The following is a 24,152-nucleotide window of genomic DNA, read 5'->3' as shown; positions in this document are numbered from 1 at the left end:
GATCACTGTTTAAGTACTAAAAGAAAAGCATGTGTGGAGTTGCTAATGAAGAGAAATAAACACGTGAAAAAGACAGAGATTGAGTGTCGGAGCTGAGTGTGACACTGTTTCGCCGGTCAAACACACCCCGTGGGGTGGGATTTGTTAGTTTAACACAGTTGGGTTAATAAAAAACGTACAGTGACTATAAATGCAGCGCGTGCAAGAGCAAAGCTCTGTGTTGCCGCTTATTAGATCGATCGCCGCCCCCGCCGATGCCATCGGCCATCACGATGTTTTGCTTTGAAGATCGTCGATCGTCCAAATCCTGGACATCGTCCAACCCTATCAGGCAGTTTGATTGACACGACAGATGATCAGAGGGGCGGAGTTTTCACCACCATAATTATTACAGGGACTGAAGAATGGGTAGAGTTTCTCAGTGAAGGAGCAGCCAGTAAAGGAGTAGATAAGAGCTGCAGCATCTACGTCATAAAAGGAGACCAGACCCTCCTCATAATCCACAAACACCCCCACCTTCTGAGGAGGAGACTTCAGAGAGAGACGGACTGGAGGGTCACCCAAAACGAAGTAATCATTTTGTGTCAACCTTATAGTACAGAAACCATCCTGAGGTCTCAGTCTGATTTTTCCCTTCCTGTTGATCGACTCCCTGGCCACTCCTAAATCCCATTTAGTCTTCTCTTTAACCTGAACCTCAAAGTAAATTCTGCCTGAAGACAAACTCTGCTTTCCCAACACATTAACATGATCTGAAAATCTCTTTGGGTTATCTGGGAGATTCTTCCACACATCACCATGATATACTTCTTTCCCATCATCAGACAGGATGAGTTTAGGATGTGCTGTATCAGGATCAAGAGTCACATCCACTGCATACTGCTGGATCCTCTTCAGATCAGCCTCAAACAGCTTCTTCATCTGTTTACTGAGCGTCTCCTCCAGCTGAGCCACAGCTCTCACCACAGTCCCCTCATATGATGGATGGACGCTGACCTCTGTCCAGTCTTTGGTGGGTGGATCAGCTTTCAGGGACGGGAAGTTTTTGAGGAAGTGGAGGTGGTCTTCAGAGTGTGAGAGCTTCTCCACCTCAGAGCTTCTCTTCTTCAGCTCAGAGATTTCCTGTTCCAGCTCTTTGATGAAGTCTTCAGCCTGTTTCTCTGTTGTTCTTTGCTTCTCTTCAATCGTCTCAATGAGCTCATTCAGGCTTCTCTCAACAGACTCCTTCAGAGCGGTGAAGACCTGAACACCTTCTGCTTTCAGTCTGTCTGCAGCTTCCTTACTGAGGTCAACTGAGTGTTTGATCTCTTCAATCTTCAGTCGTCTTTTCTGGATCATCTCCTGAATTTCAGCCTCTGTCTTCCCCAGCTCTGCCTTCTGTCTTTCATATTCTTCTTTCAGAGGAACAACATCATGAGTCTTGTGGTCTAAAGAGCAGAGTGCACAGACAAATGTCTGGTCGGTCTTACAGAACAGCTCCAGAGGTTTATTGTGCTTCGTACACATCCTGTGTTCCAGAATGCTCCACAGGTTCCATCAGCTGAGTTCGAACTAATCAAAATGTAACCAAAGAAAACAAAAAATACATCACTTATTGGAATGGTAATACATGCTAACAACACAAATTAGAAACAGGTTTGGCCTTACACAGATAGTATACTGAGGCAGAATATCTGACCATAGTAACTGATAATAACCTGAGACAGAAGGTGACAATGTACAGACTGAGAGACCACAGTCTGACAGACACATGCTCTGCTGTCATTGTTTTGAGGTAGCTTTACAGATAGATTTACACTTTCTATAAGGATGCCATAACGACAGAAATATTAGAGAGGAATTCTTTCCAAAATATAAGAAAAAAATTGCCCCTAATTCTGATGTCTAACAGAAAAGAACAATGTCACTTCCTTTCCCAACAGGTAGGACATTGGCATATAAAGAGACATTTATAAAAAGGAAATTCTTATTACCATAATCTACTTACTGCCACCATCCCTTGAAGTGTTCTATGTTATTTATTTATATGTCAAATGTCATGAATATTGAATTGAGCCTCACCGTAGATGAAGGCCAAACACACCGGAATCACCAGAAACACCAGAAGAACCAGACAGGACTTCAGGGCCTTCAGTTTGGTTCCAGTACAGACGTCACTGGGAACTTCTCCTGGTTTGGCAGCTTGTTGCTCTGAGCTGCTGCTGCTGGCGTTCTGTTGAGCTTCCTGTCTGAACTGAGAAACCATCTCAGAGATGAAAGTGTTGACCTTCATGTCAGGTCTTGTGTTGAACATTTCTTTACACATTGGACACAGGTACTGGACATTACTGTTCCAGTGTTCATTGATGCAGTTTTTGCAGAAGTTATGTCCACATGGTGTGGTGACTGGATCAGTGAACACATCCAGACAGATGGAGCACAGAAATGGATCTTCAGATAGGAGACAGCTGGCAGCAGACATATCTACACACAGAGAGCAAATGTAAAAAAAAAAAAATGAAATAAATGGATCAATAAATATTAGGTTGTGTTCATTGTGAATAGTTTTACGAGGTGTTTGGCAGTTGTCAATCATAATTAAGTTTGATACAGCACATTTATGGCTTTAGATGGAAAATGCAGCATTTTCTGGCACAGTTTCATGATGAGTCTGATTTGCTGTTTCAGCAGTAATTCTACTGCAAGTCATCAGTACAGTGTAGTAAAATATCTGCACATGTATTTTAAAGTCTGTGTAAAGTAAAAATAAATATGTGTTCTGAGTTTGACATACCACAGAAAAGTGTGTTGTTAACCACCCTGCCAAATTTGAATGATTAAAAAAATTGCCAAATATATGAAATTAGGCTTCAAAGTTGTGTAAATGTCTGCCTATTTCTCTTCTCCAAACGCTGTGGGCGTTCCCACCGAGTCCGCTGAAGCCCCGCCCCCTACCAAGTGTCCAACCTGTCAATCAAAGTCACCACCTCTACCAGAAACATGGACGCTATGTCTGAGAGCTTTCTGCTGCTAACTCAGCTGCTAGCTCGGCGGCTAACTCAGCTGATAACTCGGCGGCTAGCTCGGCGGCTAACTCAGCTAACTGGCTAACTGTAGTAGTAGTAGTGTGCGCTGAATGTATTTATACCTCTACAGCAGCAGGGGCGGGTTTATGCTAAGCCTAGCTCCACAATTCAAATCTAAATGTTTGAAATACTTTTTACACCTTTTTTAGAAATACATTTATGACCTATTTAATGTGTTTAGAAGAAAATGTCTGAATTCACTTTACACTGTCTTTAAGAGCATTGTTCTTGTTTGCTTCATTTATGAAGTTCACCTTTATGCACTAAAAAGCAGATGAGATCAAAAGTATATCAAAACTTATGAAAACAGCACTTATCTCAGTACTCAGTCAAATAAAGACCCGACTCTGCACAAGCTATTGCCTCATATCATTGATCAACAGACATTAAAACCATTAGTTAAATATTAACATTTTGAATTGAGTGAATCATTTCCTCTCATTCACCCAGATCAAACAGGAGAAGCTGCAGACAAGTTTGACTTTGGTAAGTTATTCATTTAATGGATTAAAATCTATTTATGATAAAAATCACTACAAATGGATGAACTTCACACTCTGCGGAGGGACCAGACAAGGACGTCCACTATACTGTTCACTGTCATATATAGGATATATACTATTATTTTTATATTACTATTATGTATTTTTTTGTACTGTTTTTGTATTTGTATAGCTTCTTTATTTATCTCCTTCACCTTGGAGCTGCTACCTTCCTATTATTTGCCCTTTTTTACTTGTACTTTTATTACTCACCTCTATTTTTAAAAACATGACTGTGAGAGAACGTACAACAATTCCAATTTGCCTTTACTGTATTGTACTTGTTAAAATAGCAATAAACTCTATTCTAATCTCTCACTGAAAAACATTTAGTAATAAGTTTACTGGTAATTCTCTGAAATCCAGATTCTTTCATGATCATTGCAGACGGATCATTTGGCACGGTTTTAATTTGGTTAATTCAGCTACATTGAACAAAGCATAATCAAAATGTATTAAAAACTGCAAGAAAATAAGTCTGGACATTGCTCGCTATTTGTTGTTTTAATTCATTTGTTTTTGTTTTTCCTTACATGAATCCCCCAATTTTTATTTCTATTTTTATGTTGTATTTAACTTTGATCTGTTATTAATATCCTCTTGAGATTCTGTATTTTTTCAATGTTCAATAAAGTTCTGAAAAAAAAAAAGTCTGTCAAAAGTAACTACCTAGAGCGCCGCCAGCGCCCCCTGTAGGTTTGGGGCACTTCAGCATTTACCTGAAGTTTAACACTTATTCACTACCAGTGCAGAATGACAGGATGAGTACGAGATGAAGAGAAACATACTATAATGATCCACAAGAGGAGAGCAGAGAATGGAGGATGTAAAGAATCAGTTCAAATAAGCATCAGAATAAGTTAAACGAGGGAAGCAGATACATAAAGAAGCTTTGCATACCTGTGGTGTTCAAGGTAGTCAGGTGAGCAGGAACATGGCGTGTACCGAATGCCACAGAGAGCGTCCTGAAACCTCTTCATGTAATTCTTGTATTTTCTTCTCTCCTGTAGTTGTTAATAAACCAGATGAGGAAGTTGAGAGGTGTGTGCAGTCTGTCCCTGCCTTTATCAAACTGTCCTCTCTCTGATGTGTGATGTTATGCTGCCCTCTGCTGGACACAGGAGGGAAACACACACAACTGGTACAAAGCTCGGTGACTTTGAGAGGAAGACTCTGATAGCAAAATAAAACACTTCCACACACAGTTTCTTCTTCTGCACAGGATTTAACTGCAGTGATACTGTATAGCAGAGTAGTTTCATTCACCACAAAATGTCTTTTCATCACTTTACAGCATCTGTTTTAGTCTCTGACATACATCCACATTTTCTGTCTTTTAGGAAGAATGTTGAGGACTCAATGATGGACTAAGACACATGTTTAAAACAACCATGAACTTGTTATGAGGCTTTTTAAACTATTTTATTTGGTAATTCTTCAAACACAGATCAGCCATCCAAAGTTCTTTACATGAAACTATGAAGGTAATAAACAAATCAAAGATATAAAAAGTAAAACAGTAGAAACATTGAAATAATATAATCAATGCAGATTTAAAAACAAGTTGATCAATTCTAATTTAATACACTTATCATCTTTTTTAATAAGCAGTCAAAGGATTTTTACAAATATTCAATAAATTTAAAATATTCAGCAAATTAAAAAAGAGTAATATGAAATCAGGCTTTAACTGAATATTATTTTTCTGTTCATTTTCAAACCTTGAAGCTAAAAGACACAAGATAAAATATTCAAGCTCACAATATTGAATTCTATGGCTGCATCAATACATCTAATAAAAAAATATAGATATAGATATATTGAACATCACTGTAGATATATTTAATGCTCGGTTGATTTGAACAAAGTTTATTTTCACACGTGTCTCATGATGGATCCATCATGAGAAAATAATAAATCAATAGTGGGACGACACTGAAGTTAAAAGTAAAATCCAACTTTTCATTTGAAAATATATCATCATTGTATGGTCTCTAATCCACTGACTGCTAGTATGGACTACTGTGGCAGTATTATAGTAGCATTGATACAGAAACTAGATCAGGCAGGTTGACTGACAGGAGAGATGACCAGACGGAGGGACTTTCTACCACCATTATTAGGACAGGGACTGAAGACTGGGTAGAGTTTCTCAGTGAAGGAGTAGCCAGTAAAGGCGCTGATAATAGCTGCACATTTTAAGTTATAAAAGGAGACCAGACCCTTCTCATAATCCACAAACACCCCCACCTCGTGAGGTGGAGTCTCTGAAGTCATATTAAGTATAGAGTTATGAACAGCACTGTACCTCTCTGTATTTCTCCACGTTATAGTCCAGTAACCATTCTCAGGGCTCAGTGTGATGTTTCGCTTCCTGTTGATCGACTCTCTGGCCACTCCTAAATCCCAGCAACTCTGTCCTCTAACCTGAACCTCAAAGTAAAATTTGCCTGAAGAGAAACTCTGCTTTCCTAAAACATTAACAGAAGACAAAAATCTCTCTGGGTTGTCTGGGAGATTCTTCTTCACATCACCATGATATACTTGTTTCCCATCATCTGACAGAGTGAGGTTAGGATGTGCTGTATCAGGATCAAGAGTCACATCCACTTCATACTGCTGGACCTTCTTCAGCTCCAGCAGAGCCACACCGATCCCCACAGTCTCGTCTTCGGATGCCAACACTACAGAAATATTAGAGAAGAATTATTTCCAAAACTTGAGATGAAACTGCCCTAAAATTCTGATGTCTGACAGAAAGAAAAAAAATAACCCCTTATTCTGAGGCAAAAGAAGAATATTCATTGTTGGACGCTAAATATGTTACTTCCTGTCACAACAGGTAGTGTTCCTTCTTCCTGATATTGCTGTTGCTCGGGATCACTACATCCATCATTACTTCCTTTTTCTGTTGTTTGTCCATCACCATGATGTCCGGTTGGTTAGCCATTACCAGTTTGTCAGTCTGGATCTGGAAGTCCCACAGGATCTTAGCTTGGTCATTCTCAATCACCTTAGGAGGTGCCTTCAATTCTGACTGTCATAGTGTACAGGAACATCTGCACTGAGTATGGGCTGGAAGTCCCACGGTCAGAATTGAAGGCACCTCCTAAGGTGATTGAGAATGACCAAGCTAAGATCCTGTGGGACTTCCAGATCCAGACTGACAAACTGGTAATGGCTAACCAACCGGACATCATGGTGATGGACAAACAACAGAAAAAGGAAGTAATGATGGACGTAGTGATCCCGAGCAACAGCAATATCAGGAAGAAGGAACACAAGAAGCTTCTAAAATACCAAAGGCTGAAAGGGGAGCTAGAGAAGATATGGGGAGTAAAGGCAACAGTGGTAAAGGGAGCACTGGGAGCTGTGAGCCACACACTGGGAGAGTAGCTTCAGCAGATTCCAGGTACAACATCTGTGTGTGTGTGCGTGTGAATGTGAAGTGTCGTGATTATTGAATTGAACTGAATTAAGTCTCACAGACGATGAAGGCCAGAAACACCAGAACCACCAGAATCATCAGAACCGCCAGAACCACCAGACAGAACTTCAGGGCCTTCCGTTTGATGGCAGCACACATATCTACACAAAGAACAAAAGTGGAAATGTCAAAATAAATTTAATTGCAGAAATATTAATTGTATGTTAGGTATTACAATTATGAGGAACTGCATTTTAACTTCACTTAAATTAAATCAGACCCGTCAGTATTTTTGGGATTAAGGGACAAAGCTTCTTCAGTCTATATGCTGTGTGTGCCTAAGTGTGATTTTTCCATAGATTAAATCAAAAACCTCACCTAGTTCAAAAACTGACAGCTCAGTCTGTGAATTTATGTCCATACAGTAGCTAGTTTAGTTATGTAATTGCTTTTGACACCACTGATCATCACATGTTGTTACACAGACTGGGACATTTCATTGCAATTAAAGGAACTGCATTAAACTGGTTTAAGTCTTATTTATTACATAGATTTCAGTTCATTAATGATAGATCCTCCATGCAGGCAAAATTAGACATGGTGTTCCTCAGGGTTCAGTGCTTGGACCAAGACTATTCACCTCATATATGCTTCCTTTAGGTCATATTATTCGGAAACACTCCATAAATGTTCATTGTTATGCGGACAACACTCAATTGTATCTAGCAATAAAGCCATATGAATACAACCAATTAAATAAACTACAAACATGCCTTAAGGGCATAAAGACCTGGATGAGCTGCAACTTACTGCTACTGAACTCAGAAAAAAGTTAATGTTATTGTGCTTGGCCCTAAACACCTTAGAATCACATTATCTAATGATATAACTACTCTGGATGGCATTACTTTGCCCTCCAGGCAAAGGATTTATATTTGATCAGGATTTGTCCTTTAACTCCCACATAAAGCAAATTTCAAGGACTTCCTTTTTTCATCTACGTAATATTGCAAAAATCAGGCACGTCCTGTTTTAAAATGACACTGAAAAACTAGTCCATCCATTTGTTACTTCAAGCATTGGCTTCCTCTAAAATCCAGAATAGAATTCAAAATCCTTCTTCTCACTTTCAAAGCTTTTAATGGTCAGGCTCCACTATATCTCCTCTCCCCTTTTCCTCATCTTCTCATTATTCTTCCTCTCCTCTATTTTTCTTTCAACCCTAACCGGTCCAGGCAGTTGGCCGTCCACCTAGAGCCCGGTTCTGCCTGAGGTTTCTTCTTGCTAAAGAGTTTATTCTTCCCTTCACGCTAAGTGCTGCTCATATGGGAATGTTGGGTCTCTTTAAATATAATAAAGAGTAACTTGAAGAGACCTCTGTGTTAAGTGCCTTGAGATTACTTTTTTGTGATTAGGGGCTATATAAATAAAGATTGATTGATTGATTGATTGATTGATTGATTGATATTAGTTTGTGTATAATGTAATGACAATTGTCAGAGGTGCTTGTTAGTCATAATTAAGTTAGGTGCAGCACAATTCAGGCTTTGCCTTGTTGTCTGTGCTTTCTCGTCTCACAGGTAATCTGGGCCTGTAGACGTCCGGATGACAGATTCCAGTCCCGGACCTTCTAGCTTCAATGTTGATTTTCATTGTGCTTCTCTCTCTCTCCTCTCCTTCCTCTCTCTCCTCTCTACCCCAACCGGTCGAGGCAGATGTTCTCCCACTTTGAGTCTGGTTCTGAGGTTTCTTCCTGTTAAAAGGGAGTTTTTTCTTGCCATTGTCGCTAAGTGCTGCTCATGTGGGAATGTTGAGTCTCTTTAAAATTAAAACCTGAAAAGTACGATTTAGAACCTGCTCTATGTGTAAAGTGCCTTGAGATAACTTTGTTGTTATTTGGCGCTATACAAATAAAAATTGATTGAGATTGATTGATACATTTCTGTATTTTTCACATCATCAACAAATCTCATCTTTGGATCCAAACCAACAATGAACTGATCTACTAACAAGTATTGTTTGTGTATCAAAGTCTGATATATCTTGTTCCTCTGCTGTTGTCCAAAAACTATTAAAAACATGTCAGTGAGTCACATCGCTGCACTGGCTGACGTGTTCATTATGAAGAGTTTCGTCACATTCATTTGATTAGAAATGGCTCCAAAGCCTAATAACAGTGATCATGTTTTCAGAGAGCAGTTCTGTGTAAGGCAGACACTACTGAGCATGTGCAGCTTTAAGCAGCTTTACCTTCACTGGGACTGTTGTCAGTCAGAGGCTGAAAGGAGGAAGGTCCTCTGTTCTCTGAAGAGTCCTCATCATTAATATTATCTGGCACATAGAGATAAGACACAGACATAAATTCAAAAGTAAGCTTATATTAAATTAACATGAGGGGCACACAACTTCACATCATCACAAAAAGATCTGAGATGTAAATGAGCCACATTTTAAAGTCACTAAATCTGCTGCAGTGTTCTTAAGTTATGAAACGATTCCTTCCTGAAATTTAGTAGAGCTCCTGAGGAGTTCTCATCTGTTAATAATGTGAAAACTACACAAACAAATACAAACCAGAGATTACAGCAGCTTTACCGTCACTCTGACTGCTGTTAGTGGAAACTTCAAGAAGAGGATGAGTCTGACAGGATGAAGGTCCTCTGTTATCTGAAGCCCCCAGATCAGCACTGACATCCACTGAAAGAGATAATTAATCATCAATAAAATATAATAATATGGAATTTATCTATGAAAATAATGTTACAGTGTTCTTGTGAATTAAGTTTAAAACTGAGTATGACTGTATCAGAGAGGAAGTGAAGACTTTTCCACTGACAGTGAAAGCAGAGATGTTTGTGTTAATCATGGTGGACAGATGGAGGTCTGTGTGAATGTGGAAGTTCTTCAGTATTAAAACAAATAAACAACATGAACGTAACATTTCTGTGTGACCTCCACAGTCTGGATGTGAGAGATGCATCTTGTGTGAACAGGTTAATATCTTGTTTCAGTATCTAAATGCAGCTCTCACCCTGCAGTGACATCATGTTTCTGTCTTCCTGTGACTGACCTTCTGGTCCTGAGATGTCTGATAAACTCTGCAGCAGATCATTCCTGTTGATCATCTTTAAAAGCTTCTTGGTCACCTCCACAGCTCCAGGAAGTTGGTAGGTCTTCACCATCAGATCCACAGTGTTTTGTCTCTCTGCATTCTCCAGCTGGGATTCTTTGATGGTTTGGTAGCCTTCCAGACTTCCATTCTTTAGGTGCCACTTGAATTCCACAAATTCCTCATCTTTTAAATCCTTCAAAGTGTTCAAAAGCTCCACCTTCTTCACCATCTTTCCCTGTTAAAATTACAGAATATTTTCAACATGAATGACTTGTAATTTCCAGAAACACTATTCTACAGCCATACTATCTTCCCTGCTCTGATGCTGAGTATTGCTTTTGATTCCAAACATCACCCACTAGAAACATAAAACATTTGTATCACATGTATTGCATGCTACTTGTGCTGTAAGATGTGAGACAGTACAGTGAGAATTCAAAGGCAGTAATAATGTTTACGACTGATTTAGCGGTAAAGGCTTGGTTCAGATTTGTAAATTGGTACTAGAGCCTGCGGCTAGAAATGTTAGTTGTTTGTTAATTAACTGTCAGAATTCTGTATTTTCTTACTTTAAAAAAAAGAAGAAAGTATTTCACATGTAATGTACAAACAGTGCAGAAAATAATCACATGTGAAATCAAGATGGGAAGAAGCCACAGAGAGCTGATATGTATGAAGTCAGCAAGACTAAAACAATGCTTAAGACTGCAGTAACATCAGTTATGTAAGTTTATTGCATGTCACACTAGGTCAGACTGCATGAACAATGCCTCAGTCACAATCTGTGTTAGACTGTATGATATCAGTTTGAGGAAGATTGTCAGACTGTGTGACGAACATGAATCGTAAATGGAAGATAGCTCACAGTCTGACAATTCAGTTTTCTTAATGAAAAAGTTCATGAACATTAAAAAAAAAAAGACATTTGGAGAATTCATACTATAGTCAACATCAGGTCTTCTAGATTACAGCAAAAGTACAATAAAAGAGAGAGACAGTGACTAGCAGACGCTGCTGTCTTAATGACATTAATGCTACAGGACTCAACACTCCACCACAACATGTCAGATAGGTTGGTTAACTTGAATGAAGTCGACCATTCCTTAAAACAGTGAAGAGACAGAAATGTATTTTAACACTCACAGAGACACAAGCTGTCTTTTTCCTGACTGAAGTCTTGTTGGTTGTAGATTCTTCTGCAGACTGAGAGAACTGAATCAGTGGAGTCTTTATGAGCCGGTCAGCAGAGCTGAGAGACATGAAGAGAGATTAACATCTCAAACAAGAACTGAAACTTCACATTTCCTCATATGAGAGAAAAAGAGCATGAAAGGTTAAAATTGGTCCAGTAAGTTGCGTCTCTCAGTTCTTTTAAATGTGATACAGTACGCATATTTTTAATTTATCACATGGACTGTGACCCATGACTAACTCTAACCCTAGCTTTCAACAGGTAATGCAAAATGATGGCATATACAGGAGGCCAGTACTTCAATATACCCAATTAAAGATAAAACCAACACATCCAATAATTACCTTCAACCATCAACTATTGTCCTATTGGACAATATTAATAAAATTGCTAACTCAATGAAACATCTGTCAACATCATACAAACATGTATCTTCCACTGACTCCACCATACCTCTTCCAATAAATAAATTGTAAAAAAAAAAATTTCATATCAGCACCAATAATGACTTGTACTGGTAGCCATAACTATCATAAATAAATGTATTTTACTAAACTGGAAACACAGAAAAACAACACACCATCTTACAGTGGTTGAATCTTTAAACAAAACAGGTAACTGGAACAAAACTCAACCCTACAAACAAAAAACGTCTGAACATTTCAATGAAAAGTCTTCAAAACGTTTTAAATCTTGTGAGTTGGTGCCACAGCAAACTCAAACTTTTATTACTTTATAGGTTTCAAAACATCTCTCCAATGAATTGCATTTGAAAATGAGCCAGCTGGCTCATTTTCAGCTGGCTAACACTGGCACATTTATGGAGCTGTTTATTGATGCATTGTCCTTATAAATTAATATAAATGAAATGAAACACATAACATCCATGTACATTCATTATTAAGACCACACACACACACACACACACACACACACACACACACACACACACACACACACACACACACACACACACACACACACACACACACACACACACACACACACACACACACACACACACACACACACACACACACACACACACACACACACACACACACACACACACACACACACACACACACACACACACACACACACACACACACACACACACACACACACACACACACACACACACACACACACACACACGTATACAATCTTTACAGGCAGATTTATACAAGTGGAAACACACTCACACAAAGACACACAACATTGAAGCTGCTGAAGAAATAAAGAAACTTTTGCCCTTTTTTGAATCATCATCATTATTATTATCATTAGTATAATAATCACATAATGATTTGTTCCTTTTCCTTCTCATTTGTTTCTATTGACATATTTATTTGATCATTCATCCACTATTTTTCCCCTGCTGACTGTCTCTTTCTTTGTTTCTACTATTACTGCTGTTACATATCAATAAAAAATAATTCATTAATATCAATAATGATTCAGATACCTTTATACCCAAACTGTCTCCACACAGCTGCTTCCTTACAACAATCATCCACCTCACATCTTTTCCATGCACATCTACGGTTTATCTCTCTATTTCAATATTCTACCTGCTGTTAACCTGTATCCTCCCTGCCTTCCTATTTAATATATAACAATAATATCATAATAATATAATACATTAAATCATAATTAAGTAAAATGGCTCTAACAGAAATGAATATAGAAATAAAAGAACATGTCTTTGGGTCATAAGGACACAAAAGTCCCTTTACAATCCTTTACAACTCTGCAACAATCATAAAATTTGTCCAAAGTTCAGCTCATTGTGTGTAAATGTTTAACTTTGCTCATTTAGTTTAACATAAATATAATTTTATAGAAATCTTAAATCTTGCATGAAGATAATGATCCGACAGGTGCAGCAGTGTCTCACAACAAGAACTCATTTATACATTTATTCTTCAATTTTCTTCAGTAGTGGAATATTATTGGACTATTGTTCTTAATGAATGATAGACATGTTTCAGTCTTTAAAGAATGTGTCCAAACTCAGATGACCATACAAAAAATGATTTACATTTATTTTAGAAACTTTAATTACAGGATTATTACATTTTTGTGGTGTATTGTAATCATAAAGACAAAAACTGTTTACTTTCACTTAACCTAATTTGACAAATGTCAGAAATGAAAAGGATGTACTTGTCTGTGTTGAACTGTAAGTTTTGTATTAATGCTGTTTGTTGAAACACAGTAAATATGATCAGCTCTACTCACCAATGTTTGAGTCAGTTGTTGAGAAAGAAGTGAAGAACTCAGTTTAATTTTCCTTCAGACAGAAACAGACAGTTGTGTTGACTGCAGCTCCTCTGTGTTTACTTTCTTTTCTCCTGTAGTTGTTAATGAATCAGATGAGGAAGTTGAGAGGTGTGTGCAGTCCCCTGCCTTTATCAACCTGTCCTCTCTCTGATGTGTGCTGTTATGCTGCCCTCTGCTGGACACAGGAGGGAAACAAGGACAACTTGTACAAACCTCAGTGACTTTGAGAGGAAGACTCTGATAGCAAAATAAAACACTTCCACACAGTTTCTTCTTCTGCACAGGATTTAACTGCAGTGATACTGTATAGCAGAGTAGTTTCATTCACAACAAAATGTCTTTTCATCACTTTACAGCATCTGTTTTAGTCTCTGACATACATCCCAGGCGGGTATAGAGGAGGGCGATATTTACAAAAACCCAATTAAAGCTTAAATCAAGGAGAAAACCAGGCAGGGAGTTCCGGTCCTCTGAAATGATGCCAAATCGGTAGTAACTTAAAACTGCATTCTATCAAAAGGCCACCAGGGGGCGACCGTTTTGGTGTCAAAAGGACTTCCGTCTCTACACAAGTCAATGGAGAATTCACCAACTTCTCACTTGATTTCTAACCTCAGTAAACGTTTTCAAAATGTGTTTATGGTCTCAATCGCTAGTTTAAAGCCTTCTTCAATGCAGTATGATGATTGTAAAACCTCAAACCCCAATCAATATGTTGAAGTAGAACATTATTGATCATCACTATAGATACATTTGCATAAAGTTCAGTCTTGATTTCTTTTAATATGTATCAGTTTATCATTGATTGGTTTGTTTTTAAGTCTCTACTCTATTTGTAAAATATTGGACTAGTGAGGATGGAGTGTTGGTTTTACAGGATAGTAGATGCAATGGGTTGTTTGTTAGAAAAATAATCACACAACAAGGAGGATCCAGTTCCAGTCCATTTTATTATTCAAGCTGGTTTGTATCTGGCAATAAGAACAAAGCAGGAAATCATAGGTCAGAAGTATGCATAATAATAACCAACAATCAACCAAAGATATCTAACAGAAAAAACATTACTCAAACTAAAGAGGTAGGAATAATCTTCCATTACATTTATCATAATTACTAAACAGAATAATCATATGGAAACAAAGGGACTTACATCAAATACGCAGCTTAAACTATTGTGTAGGTAGGTCAGCCAGCTCCTTTGTTCTCCAGAGAGGGAAAAAGGCTGACACAGGTGAGCCGGCTGCCTAAATAGACTGTGGGGGCGGAGCTGGAGTGAGATGTGGTGGAAGGAGGTATGGATTTTCTACACTATTCAATTAATCAATCAATCAATCAATCAATCAATCAATCAATCCATCCATCCATCTTCATTTATATCGCCATGTAGTGAGTGCAGTGGCAGTATTGTCTTAAATATACTTTGTGTTTATTTACACCGTGGATTCAAAATGTACAGATTAATTCTATACGTATATGAATTACATTATTGGCAGTGCTTTATTGTTTAATAAATGGCTGATCAAAAAAAATAGATCAGGCAGATTGATTGACAGGAGAGATGATCAGAGGAGCGGCGTTTTTACCACCATCATTTAAATGGGGACTGAAGATTGGGTAGAGTTTCTCAGTGAAGGAGCAGCTAGTAAAGGAGTAGATAAGAGCTGCAGCATCTACGTCATAAAAGGAGACCAGACCCTCCTCATAATCCACAAACACCCCCACCTTCTGAGGAGGAGACTTCAGAGAGAGATCGACTGGAGGGTCACCCAAAACAAAGTAATAATTTCTTGTCAACCATATTGTCCAGAAACCATCTTCAGGACTCGGTGTGATTTCTCCCTTTCTGTCAATCGACTCTCTGGCCACTCCTAAAGTCCAGCCAGTCTTCTCTTTAACCTGAACCTCAAAGTAAAATCTGCCTGAAGACAAACTCTGCTTTCCTAACACACAAAGATAAAAAGAAAATCTTTCTGGGTTGTCTGGGAGATTCTTCTCCACATCACTATCATATACTTGTTTCCCATCATCAGACAGGATGAGTTTAGGATGTGCTGTATCAGGATCAAGAGTCACATCCACTGCATACTGCTGGACCCTCTTCAGCTCAGCCTCAAACAGCTTCTTCATCTGTTTACTGAGCGTCTCCTCCAGCTGAGCCACAGCTTTCACCACAGTCCCCTCATATAATGGACGGACACTGACATCTGTCCAGTCTTTGGTGGGTGGAGCAGCTTTCAGGGACAGGAAGTTTTGGAGGAATTGGAGGTGGTCTTCAGAGTATGAGAGCTTCTCCACCTCAGAGCTTCTCTTCTTCAGCTCAGAGATTTCCTGTTCCAGCTCTTTGATGAAGGTTTGGCCTTTCACAGATAGTATACTGAGGCAGAATATCTGACCATAGTAACTGATAATAACCTGAGACAGAAGGTGACAATGAACAGACTGAGAGACCACAGTCTGACAGACACATGCTCTGCTGTCATGGTTTTGAGGGAGCTTAACAGAAAGATTTACACTTTCTATAAGGATAATACAGAAATATTAGAGAGGAATTCTTCCCATAATGTAAGAAAACAATTGCCCCTAATTCTGAAGTCTAACAGAAAGAAAGAAATAACACCTCACCCTGGGAGAAAAGGACAATGTCACTTCCTTTCCCAACAGGTAGGACATTGGCATAAAGACAGACATTTATAAAAAGAAACATTCTTATTACCATAATCTACTTACTGCCTCCATCCCCTCAAGTTTTCTATGTTATTTATTTATATGTCAAATGTCATGAATATTGAATTGAGCCTCACTGTAGATGAAGGCCAAACACACCGGAATCACCAGAAACACCAGAAGCACCAGACAGGACTTCAGGGCCTTCAGTTTGGTTCCAGTACAGACGTCACAGGGAAATTCTGGTTTGGCAGCTTGTTGCTCTGAGCTGCTGCTTCTGGCTTTCTGTTGAGCTTCCTGTCTGAACTGAGAAACCATCTCAGAGATGAAAGTGTTGACCTTCATGTCAGGTCTTGAGTTGAACACCTTTTTACACAGTGGACACAGGGACTGGACATTACTGTTCCAGTGTTCATTGATGCAGTTTTTACAGAAGTTGTGTCCACATGGTGTGCTGACTGGATCAGTGAACACATCCAGACAGATGGAGCACAGAAACGGATCTTCAGATCTCAGACAGCTGGCAGCAGACATATCTACACAAGGAGAATAAAGTAAAATGAAAATGTGAAAAATATATTTTAATTAGAGAAATATTCATTTTAAGTATTACAATTATGAAATTGCTTTGTTTAAAATAACTTCACTTCACTGAATAAAAAACTCGTTGTTTTTGTATTTTAACTCATGTCAAGTTGCTGCTGTAACAATGTTGTTAGGCTCTGACACTTAGATTTTTATGATGTGCATATTTTTGATTGGAGGAACTCAAGAAAACTCACCTGGTTGTGTGTTTGTTTGTTCCCGGTTTAATTGTGTAACAGAATGGCTGAACAAATCGTTCAATAAATATTAGGTTGTGTATAATGTTTATTGTTAAAACAATTTACGAGGTTTTTGGCAGCTGTCAATCATGATTTAGTTTGATACCACACATCACAGCTTTATGCAATAGAATGGCAGATGAGAGAGATAGAAAGATCAAAGACTGTAACAACCAGGCGGGGAGTTCCGGTCCTCTGAAATGAGGCCAACGCGGAAGTAACTTAAAACTGCATTCTATCAAAAGGCCACCAGGGGGCGACCGTTTTGGTGTCAAAAGGACTTCCGTCTCTACACAAGTCAATGGAGAATTCACCAACTTCTCACTTGATTTCTAACCTCAGTAAACGTTTTCAAAATGTGTTTATGGTCTCAATCGCTAGTTTAAAGCCTTCTTCAATGCAGTATGATGTTCATTTGGGACATTTTGGCCTCCCTGATTTTATATGTGACGATAAAGCAGGGTATGCATTAGGGCGTGGCTACATCGTGATTGACAGGTTGATTGGTTCACAGGTTCAGGAGGGCGCCTCATGCTCGTCCTGATGCCCATATAAGTAGAATCCCTGTTTTTATTTTTCCCAGCATGCACCTGAAATGTTCAAGATGGCGCTGCTCAGATCCGATACTGTTGACTTCCGAGCAGCAGTCCACAAACCAATGGGTGAAGTCACGGATGTTACGTCCATTTCTTATATACAGTCTATGGTAACAACATATCCCTCCATCCTCGTCAGTGCATTATTATACACAAAACAAATCATAATCCCTCTACTGGTAGCTATAACCATCTACAAATTCTGCTTTATTACAAACAATCCCACCATATCAACCTGAGTCTGTATGTAACAGCTGATCTGTGTAAATGTGCAAAAGAACATTAATTGCCATTATATCCGGATTGATCTTGTCAGGATCCCTGTGTTTTCCTTTTTGTTCCCTCTTTTTCCTCCAGCTGCTTCGAACAATCATCCACCTCACATCTTTTCCATGCACATCTACAGTTTATCTCTCTATTTCAATAATCTACCTGCTGTTAACCTGTATCTATCAGGCACAGACCAGGTGGACTCAAATGCAGAGACAAGGACACAGGGATGAGGAGTTCTCAAATCGTTTAATCAGTCCAAAAGTCAAAAACCGGGAAATCCAATACACAGGGCAGAAGTAAAAAATCACGAGGCAAAACTCAGGATCCAAAAGGCAAAACTGGTCGATAACACTAAAAGATATATTGAGATATGAACGCTGGAACTCTGACAAGAAGATCTGGCACAGAAGGGAAAGCGCACACCTCATATATACCCTGGATAACAACGAGGCACAGGTGTAACACATTAGGGGAAGGGAGGCAAACAGGAGGGGAGGAAACTAGACAAAACAAGGGAAAACACACCAAAATAAAACAGGAAGTAGACAAGACAAAAACTAAACCTACAAAAATACATAACAACACTACCGGACCCTGACAGTATCCTCCCTGCCTTCCTATTTGTATATAATATCTGTGTCTTTGTTGTTACAAATGAAAGAGAATAAAAGAAAAAATTGAAATGTAAGAACATGTCTGGGGGTCATAAGGAAACAAAAGTCCTTTAACAATCCTTTATAACTCTGTAACAATCATACAGTCAGTCCAAAGTTCGGCTCATTCTTTGTCCTGTAAAGGTTTATCATTGCTCATTTAGTTTTAGAAAATAGTTTAATAAAAAATGTTATAATTATGATAATATATATATATATTTCAGCCTTAAAAGAAAGTCAGATTACCATTCAATACATTTCCTTTGACTTAATTTTATTTTACAATTGTGAGAATATAATTACAGAATTATTAAATTATTGTTGTTTATTGTAATCATAATGAAAAAACTGCTTAGTTTCACTTAACCTCATTTGACAAATGTCAGAAATGAAGAGTGTAAGTTTTGTGTCATCTCCTGAATTTCAGCCTCTGTCTTCCCCAGCTCTGCCTTCTGTCTTTCATATTCTTCTTTCAGAGGAACAACATCATGAGTCTTGTGGTCTAAAGAGCAGAATGCACAGACAAATGTCTGGTCGGTCTTACAGAACAGCTCCAGAGGTTTATTGTGCTTCGTACACATCCTGTGTTCCAGGTTCTCCACAGGGTCCATCAGCTGTGTTCGAACTAATCAAAATGTAACCAAAGAAAACAAAAAATACATCACTTATTGGAATGGTAATACATGCTAACAACACAAATTAGAAACAGGTTTGGCCTTACACAGATAGTATACTGAGGCAGAATATCTGACCACAGTAACTGATAATAACCTGAGACAGAAGGTGACAATGTACAGACTGAGAGACCACAGTCTGACAGACACATGCTCTGCTGTCATTGTTTTGAGGTAGCTTTACAGATAGATTTACACTTTCTATAAGGATGCCATAACGACAGAAATATTAGAGAAGAATTCTTTCCAAAATGTAAGAAAAAAATTGCCCCTAATTCTGATGTCTAACAGAAAAGAACAATGTCACTTCCTTTCCCAACAGGTAGGACATTGGCATATAAAGAGACATTTATAAAAAGGAAATTCTTATTACCATAATCTACTTACTGCCACCATCCCTTGAAGTGTTCTATGTTATTTATTTATATGTCAAATGTCATGAATACTGAATTGAGCCTCACCGTAGATGAAGGCCAGACACACCGGAATCACCAGAAACACCAGAAGAACCAGACAGGACTTCAGGGCCTTCAGTTTGGTTCCAGTACAGACATCACAGGGAACTTCTCCTGGTTTGGCAGCTTGTTGCTCTGAGCTGCTGCTGCTGGCTTTCTGTTGAGCTTCCTGTCTGAACTGAGAAACCATCTCAGAGATGAAAGTGTTGACTTCCAGCTCAGGTCTTATGTTGAAAACCTTTTTACACAGTGGACACAGGTACTGATCATCACTGTTCCAGTGTTCATTGATGCAGTTTTTGCAGAAGTTGTGTCCACATGGTGTGGTGACTGGATCAGTGAACACATCCAGACAGATGGAGCACAGAAACTGATCTTCAGATAGCAGACAGCTGGCAGCAGACATATCTACACTCTGAGAAAAAAAGTGAAAAAATAAATGTAATTGCAGAAATATTCATTATTAATAGCGGTACTTGGCAGCTGTCAATCATAATTAAATTTGATACAGCACATTTATGGCTTTAGATGGGAAATATCTGCACATGTATTTTAAATGCAGTGTTATTGTTTGCTTCATTTATGAAGTTAGCCTGACAGCACTAAAAAAGCAGATGAGATAAAAAGATCAAAGTCTATCGCAACTTATGAAAACAGCACTTATCTCAGTACTCAGTCAAATAATGACCCGACTCTGCACAAGCTATTGCCTCATATCATTAATCAACAGATATTAAAACCATTAGTAAAGTGTTAACATTTTGAATCAAATCAATCATTTCATCTGTCATTCACCCAGAACAGGAGAAACTACATCAAAGTTTGACTTTGGAAAGTTATTCATTTAATGGATTGAAATTTACACAAGGCAAAAACACTACAAATGGATCAATGCCTACTCTAACCTCTCTTACTTTTTAATCAATTGGAACAAATCAATTATTTTACCATTGTATTAGTGTGGCATGTGATTGGGGTTACAGGGAATTCATCAAAAGAATCCAACTACCACATACTGGGGGTTTTACTCAAAGAAAATGATTACATCTGATCAGTACCACTAACCCAAAAGACAAACAGGTTCATTACACCAACAGGAGAGAGATGTGGTCCCATTCATAAACTATATTTATTAACAGTAGCAAAAAACATAGTATTGAAAGAGCAGTGAATTTATCATGTGAGCAGATACAAAAAGAAGCCTGGCATACCTGTCGTGTTCACGGAAGTCAGGTGAGCAGGAACAGGGCGTGTACCGAATGCCACAACCAGTTTTTCTGCTTTGGTGGAAAATGGTTAAGAGAGTGTCCTGTAACGCCTCTCTGGTTTTATATTTCACCTGTCTGAAAATGATTGGCTGGTGATGGACGGATCATTCAAGACGTGCAACAACACATATTAATAAACCAGAAAGGAATATACTATATACACTCTGCTACATCAGCATAGTGGGAATACTTCACCTCAGTAGTCCTCCTTCTCCCTCACCACAGGTACTATCCAACCCACATCAACATGTATAATTGTGAGATACCTACGTTTCTTTTGACTTATTGTTTTCTATTGATCTGTGTCAATTCTGATATCACCAGAATCTGGTCTTCCTCTCATCATCCAGATCTCAGCTCTGCTTTTATTCATCACCACCAGTATCTAGACTCTAACAGAGGATATACCATTATAAATATGATGACATCATGATGGGGTTTAATTACCACAGAATTTACCACATTTCTTCATTATATGCATGTTCAATCAAATAAATGTCACTTAAAAAAATGAATTCCCTCCTGATTGAACTTCTGTTATCTTCTTTTTCTGCAGTGTTGGTTTATTTCAGCTCTGAAAGAATCAGTCAGTCTAAAGTTCAGCTCACTGTTTTTTCTGTAATGTTTTAACCTTTTCATGTAATTCTAGTATTTTATTTTCTCCTGTAATTATTAATAAATCAGATGAGGAAGTTGAGAGGTGTGTGCAGTCTGTCCCTGCCTTTATCAACCTGTCCTCTCTCTGATGTGTGTGTTAGCGGCACCAGACCTAGGGGAAATCTGGACCAGCAGCAAGGGTTACACAGGCTAGGGAGCACTGTGTAGCCAATATATACATTAAATAGCTCTGTGGATTAATAGAGAAAGGACCAAAGTTAGCGTCTTGTTCATGCCTGAACTTGTTTATTTCTGACACACAATTGTATACAATTCACATTACATCTTAATTCTCTGATTAGTGGACGTAAACTCAATACCAACATATTTAACCCAATAAAATAAAAGACAGTGTAACCAAACTAATAGTAAATAATAAAAACATTTTGCCAAAAGAAATATAGCTGCACGTGAATTCAAAATAATTCAACATATTTCATATATACAGAAATTGGCTTCACTCAATTTATAACATATACAATCCTGCTTACACTCATTTTACTGTTACAGGTCTCAGCTGAGAGCCTGATTACAGATAATATACCTGAATAAACAGCAGAAAAGATGAGACAGTTGGTGTTACTTCTGTCCAGTTCAGCCTCGCTCAGCAGAATTATTTATTTACAAATATGCAAAAATGAATCTCATCATAACTCTTTCTGTATGTTTCCCAGTTTTCACTGTTATTCCACACAAAGACCCACAATATCAAAAACATTAAAATAATGTAATAATACAAATAAATGATATGAATGAATGAATGAATATATTTATAACCTCTTTTTCCAGATAAAACACATTTTTCATTCACTATTTAAGAGTACAGTAATCCTCAGTTCAATCAGTATACTGCTGCTTTAACTAATTATCATTCAGTCCTTTCACTGAGCTTACATTTACATTTTAGTTCACATCCAACAAAAGAAAACACTCAAATACAGTTTCTCTCTAACCTGTCAGTGTGAAAATAAAAAATAGCTAAATACTGCTAATGTACCAGTTAGCTAAAATGCACGAGCTGCTGGCTGGCAAAGCTAACTTCTCTCAACACCGCTTATATTATGTCATATACATGAAGATATTAACATTATACCTTAAACAGTAAAACAGATAATATTCACATAACGGTATGAAATGTACTGGCGCCAAAACTACACCAAAACTTACGTTGGTAACAGAGAAATTTAACGGCTGGCGGCATCTTGAAAAAAAACAACATTTCTCTACTTGTTCAGAAAAGCACATAAATACATATTCCACTTTTCCAAAACCATTTTAACCTGTACATTAAGCATTCAGTAACATGTTCATGTTCTTATCTAAGTTGTTAATACTTCTCAAACCTGAATAAACAGGAGAAAAGATGACAGTTGGCGTTACTTCCGGTCAGTTCAGCCTCGCTCAGCAGAATGAACGAGGAAACGAAAGTCCGCTCAGAAGAGGGTCCAACAAGGAAGTAACACGCCACACTGCCCCCTGGTGGCCACACTGACATCTGCAGGGTATATTGTAAGGAAGCCTTATAGGTTTAACAAGGGACAATATTTGACCATTATGACTCATATTAAATACTCTTCTCGGCTGAATGATGGTCAGTGTTTATTTTCACGAACCTTGTACACACTTGAACACACCGTAAGAGCTACGAAAGAGGACAAAATAAAATAATTATCTTTCTTTATAACAATGAACGTATCATATCATAGCCTTACAAGATTCACCCAAATGAAATTATGTATTTTGAACTGTTACAATAACTTACAATCATAGAAAAATCACTTTTTAACCCATTTTAACCTAAAGACAACCTCTAGTAGAGCGCTGTATGTACAATCATATTTAACTTGAAATCAAAGTTTTTATTCCGTCATTTTGTGTCAAATACGCAGTTTTAACCATATATTTTAAAGCTAATATAAAAAACACAAATACATCTCTTGCATTAATAAACAAATCAATGAAATAACTGGCTTTATCTCCTTTAATCTAAACGGATAAGATGCTAATTGGCATTCCCGCTAGCCAAAACACATAATCATAAAACTGCATGAAACTATAAAAGACACCACAATTTGAGCTAGGCATTAAACATGACATGAAAAGAAATGACCACAAATCTTGTGCCCTTATCAGCCAGGTGCTAATTAAACAATATCTGCTTTCCTGCCGTCAGGTATGAATGTATCTGAATGTTTTTGTAAAATGTTAGTTATTACAATAAATGTTAGAATAGTTCAATTATTAATCAAAGATAGGAGAGGTATACATAAAAAACTATATCTGTAGCATTTTCAACCTACTACATGTGCTGTTATGCTTCCCTCTGCTGGACACAGGAGGGAAACACACACAACTTGTACAAACCTCAGTGACTGAGAGGAAGACTCTGATAGCAAAATAAAACAACTCTACACACAGTTTCTTCTTCTGCACAGGATTTAACTGCAGTGATACTGTATAGCAG

At 38.0% G+C, this 24,152-nt stretch overlaps 2 protein-coding genes across 2 annotated transcripts; both read right to left on the bottom strand.

The window, feature by feature from the left end:
• Window positions 1-327: 327 nt before the first annotated feature.
• Window positions 328-10,375, bottom strand: LOC133987407 (pyrin-like). Its single transcript, XM_062426772.1, has 2 exons — window positions 10,101-10,375; window positions 328-1,507 (listed from the first exon to the last, which is right to left on the bottom strand). The coding sequence occupies exons 1-2, from the start codon at window positions 10,373-10,375 to the stop codon at window positions 328-330; spliced, it is 1,455 nt and encodes a 484-aa protein (XP_062282756.1).
• Window positions 10,376-15,131: 4,756 nt separating this feature from the next.
• On the bottom strand, window positions 15,132-15,751 carry LOC134000187 (E3 ubiquitin-protein ligase TRIM21-like). Its single transcript, XM_062439525.1, has one exon. It carries the CDS (start codon window positions 15,749-15,751, stop codon window positions 15,158-15,160), a length of 594 nt encoding a protein of 197 aa, XP_062295509.1. The 3' UTR covers window positions 15,132-15,157.
• Window positions 15,752-24,152: the final 8,401 nt, after the last annotated feature.

Source organism: Scomber scombrus, chromosome 2 (genome assembly GCF_963691925.1).
Source record: "Scomber scombrus chromosome 2, fScoSco1.1, whole genome shotgun sequence".
Lineage (NCBI taxonomy): Eukaryota > Metazoa > Chordata > Actinopteri > Scombriformes > Scombridae > Scomber > Scomber scombrus.
This window is presented reverse-complemented; position numbering and strand designations above follow the sequence as displayed.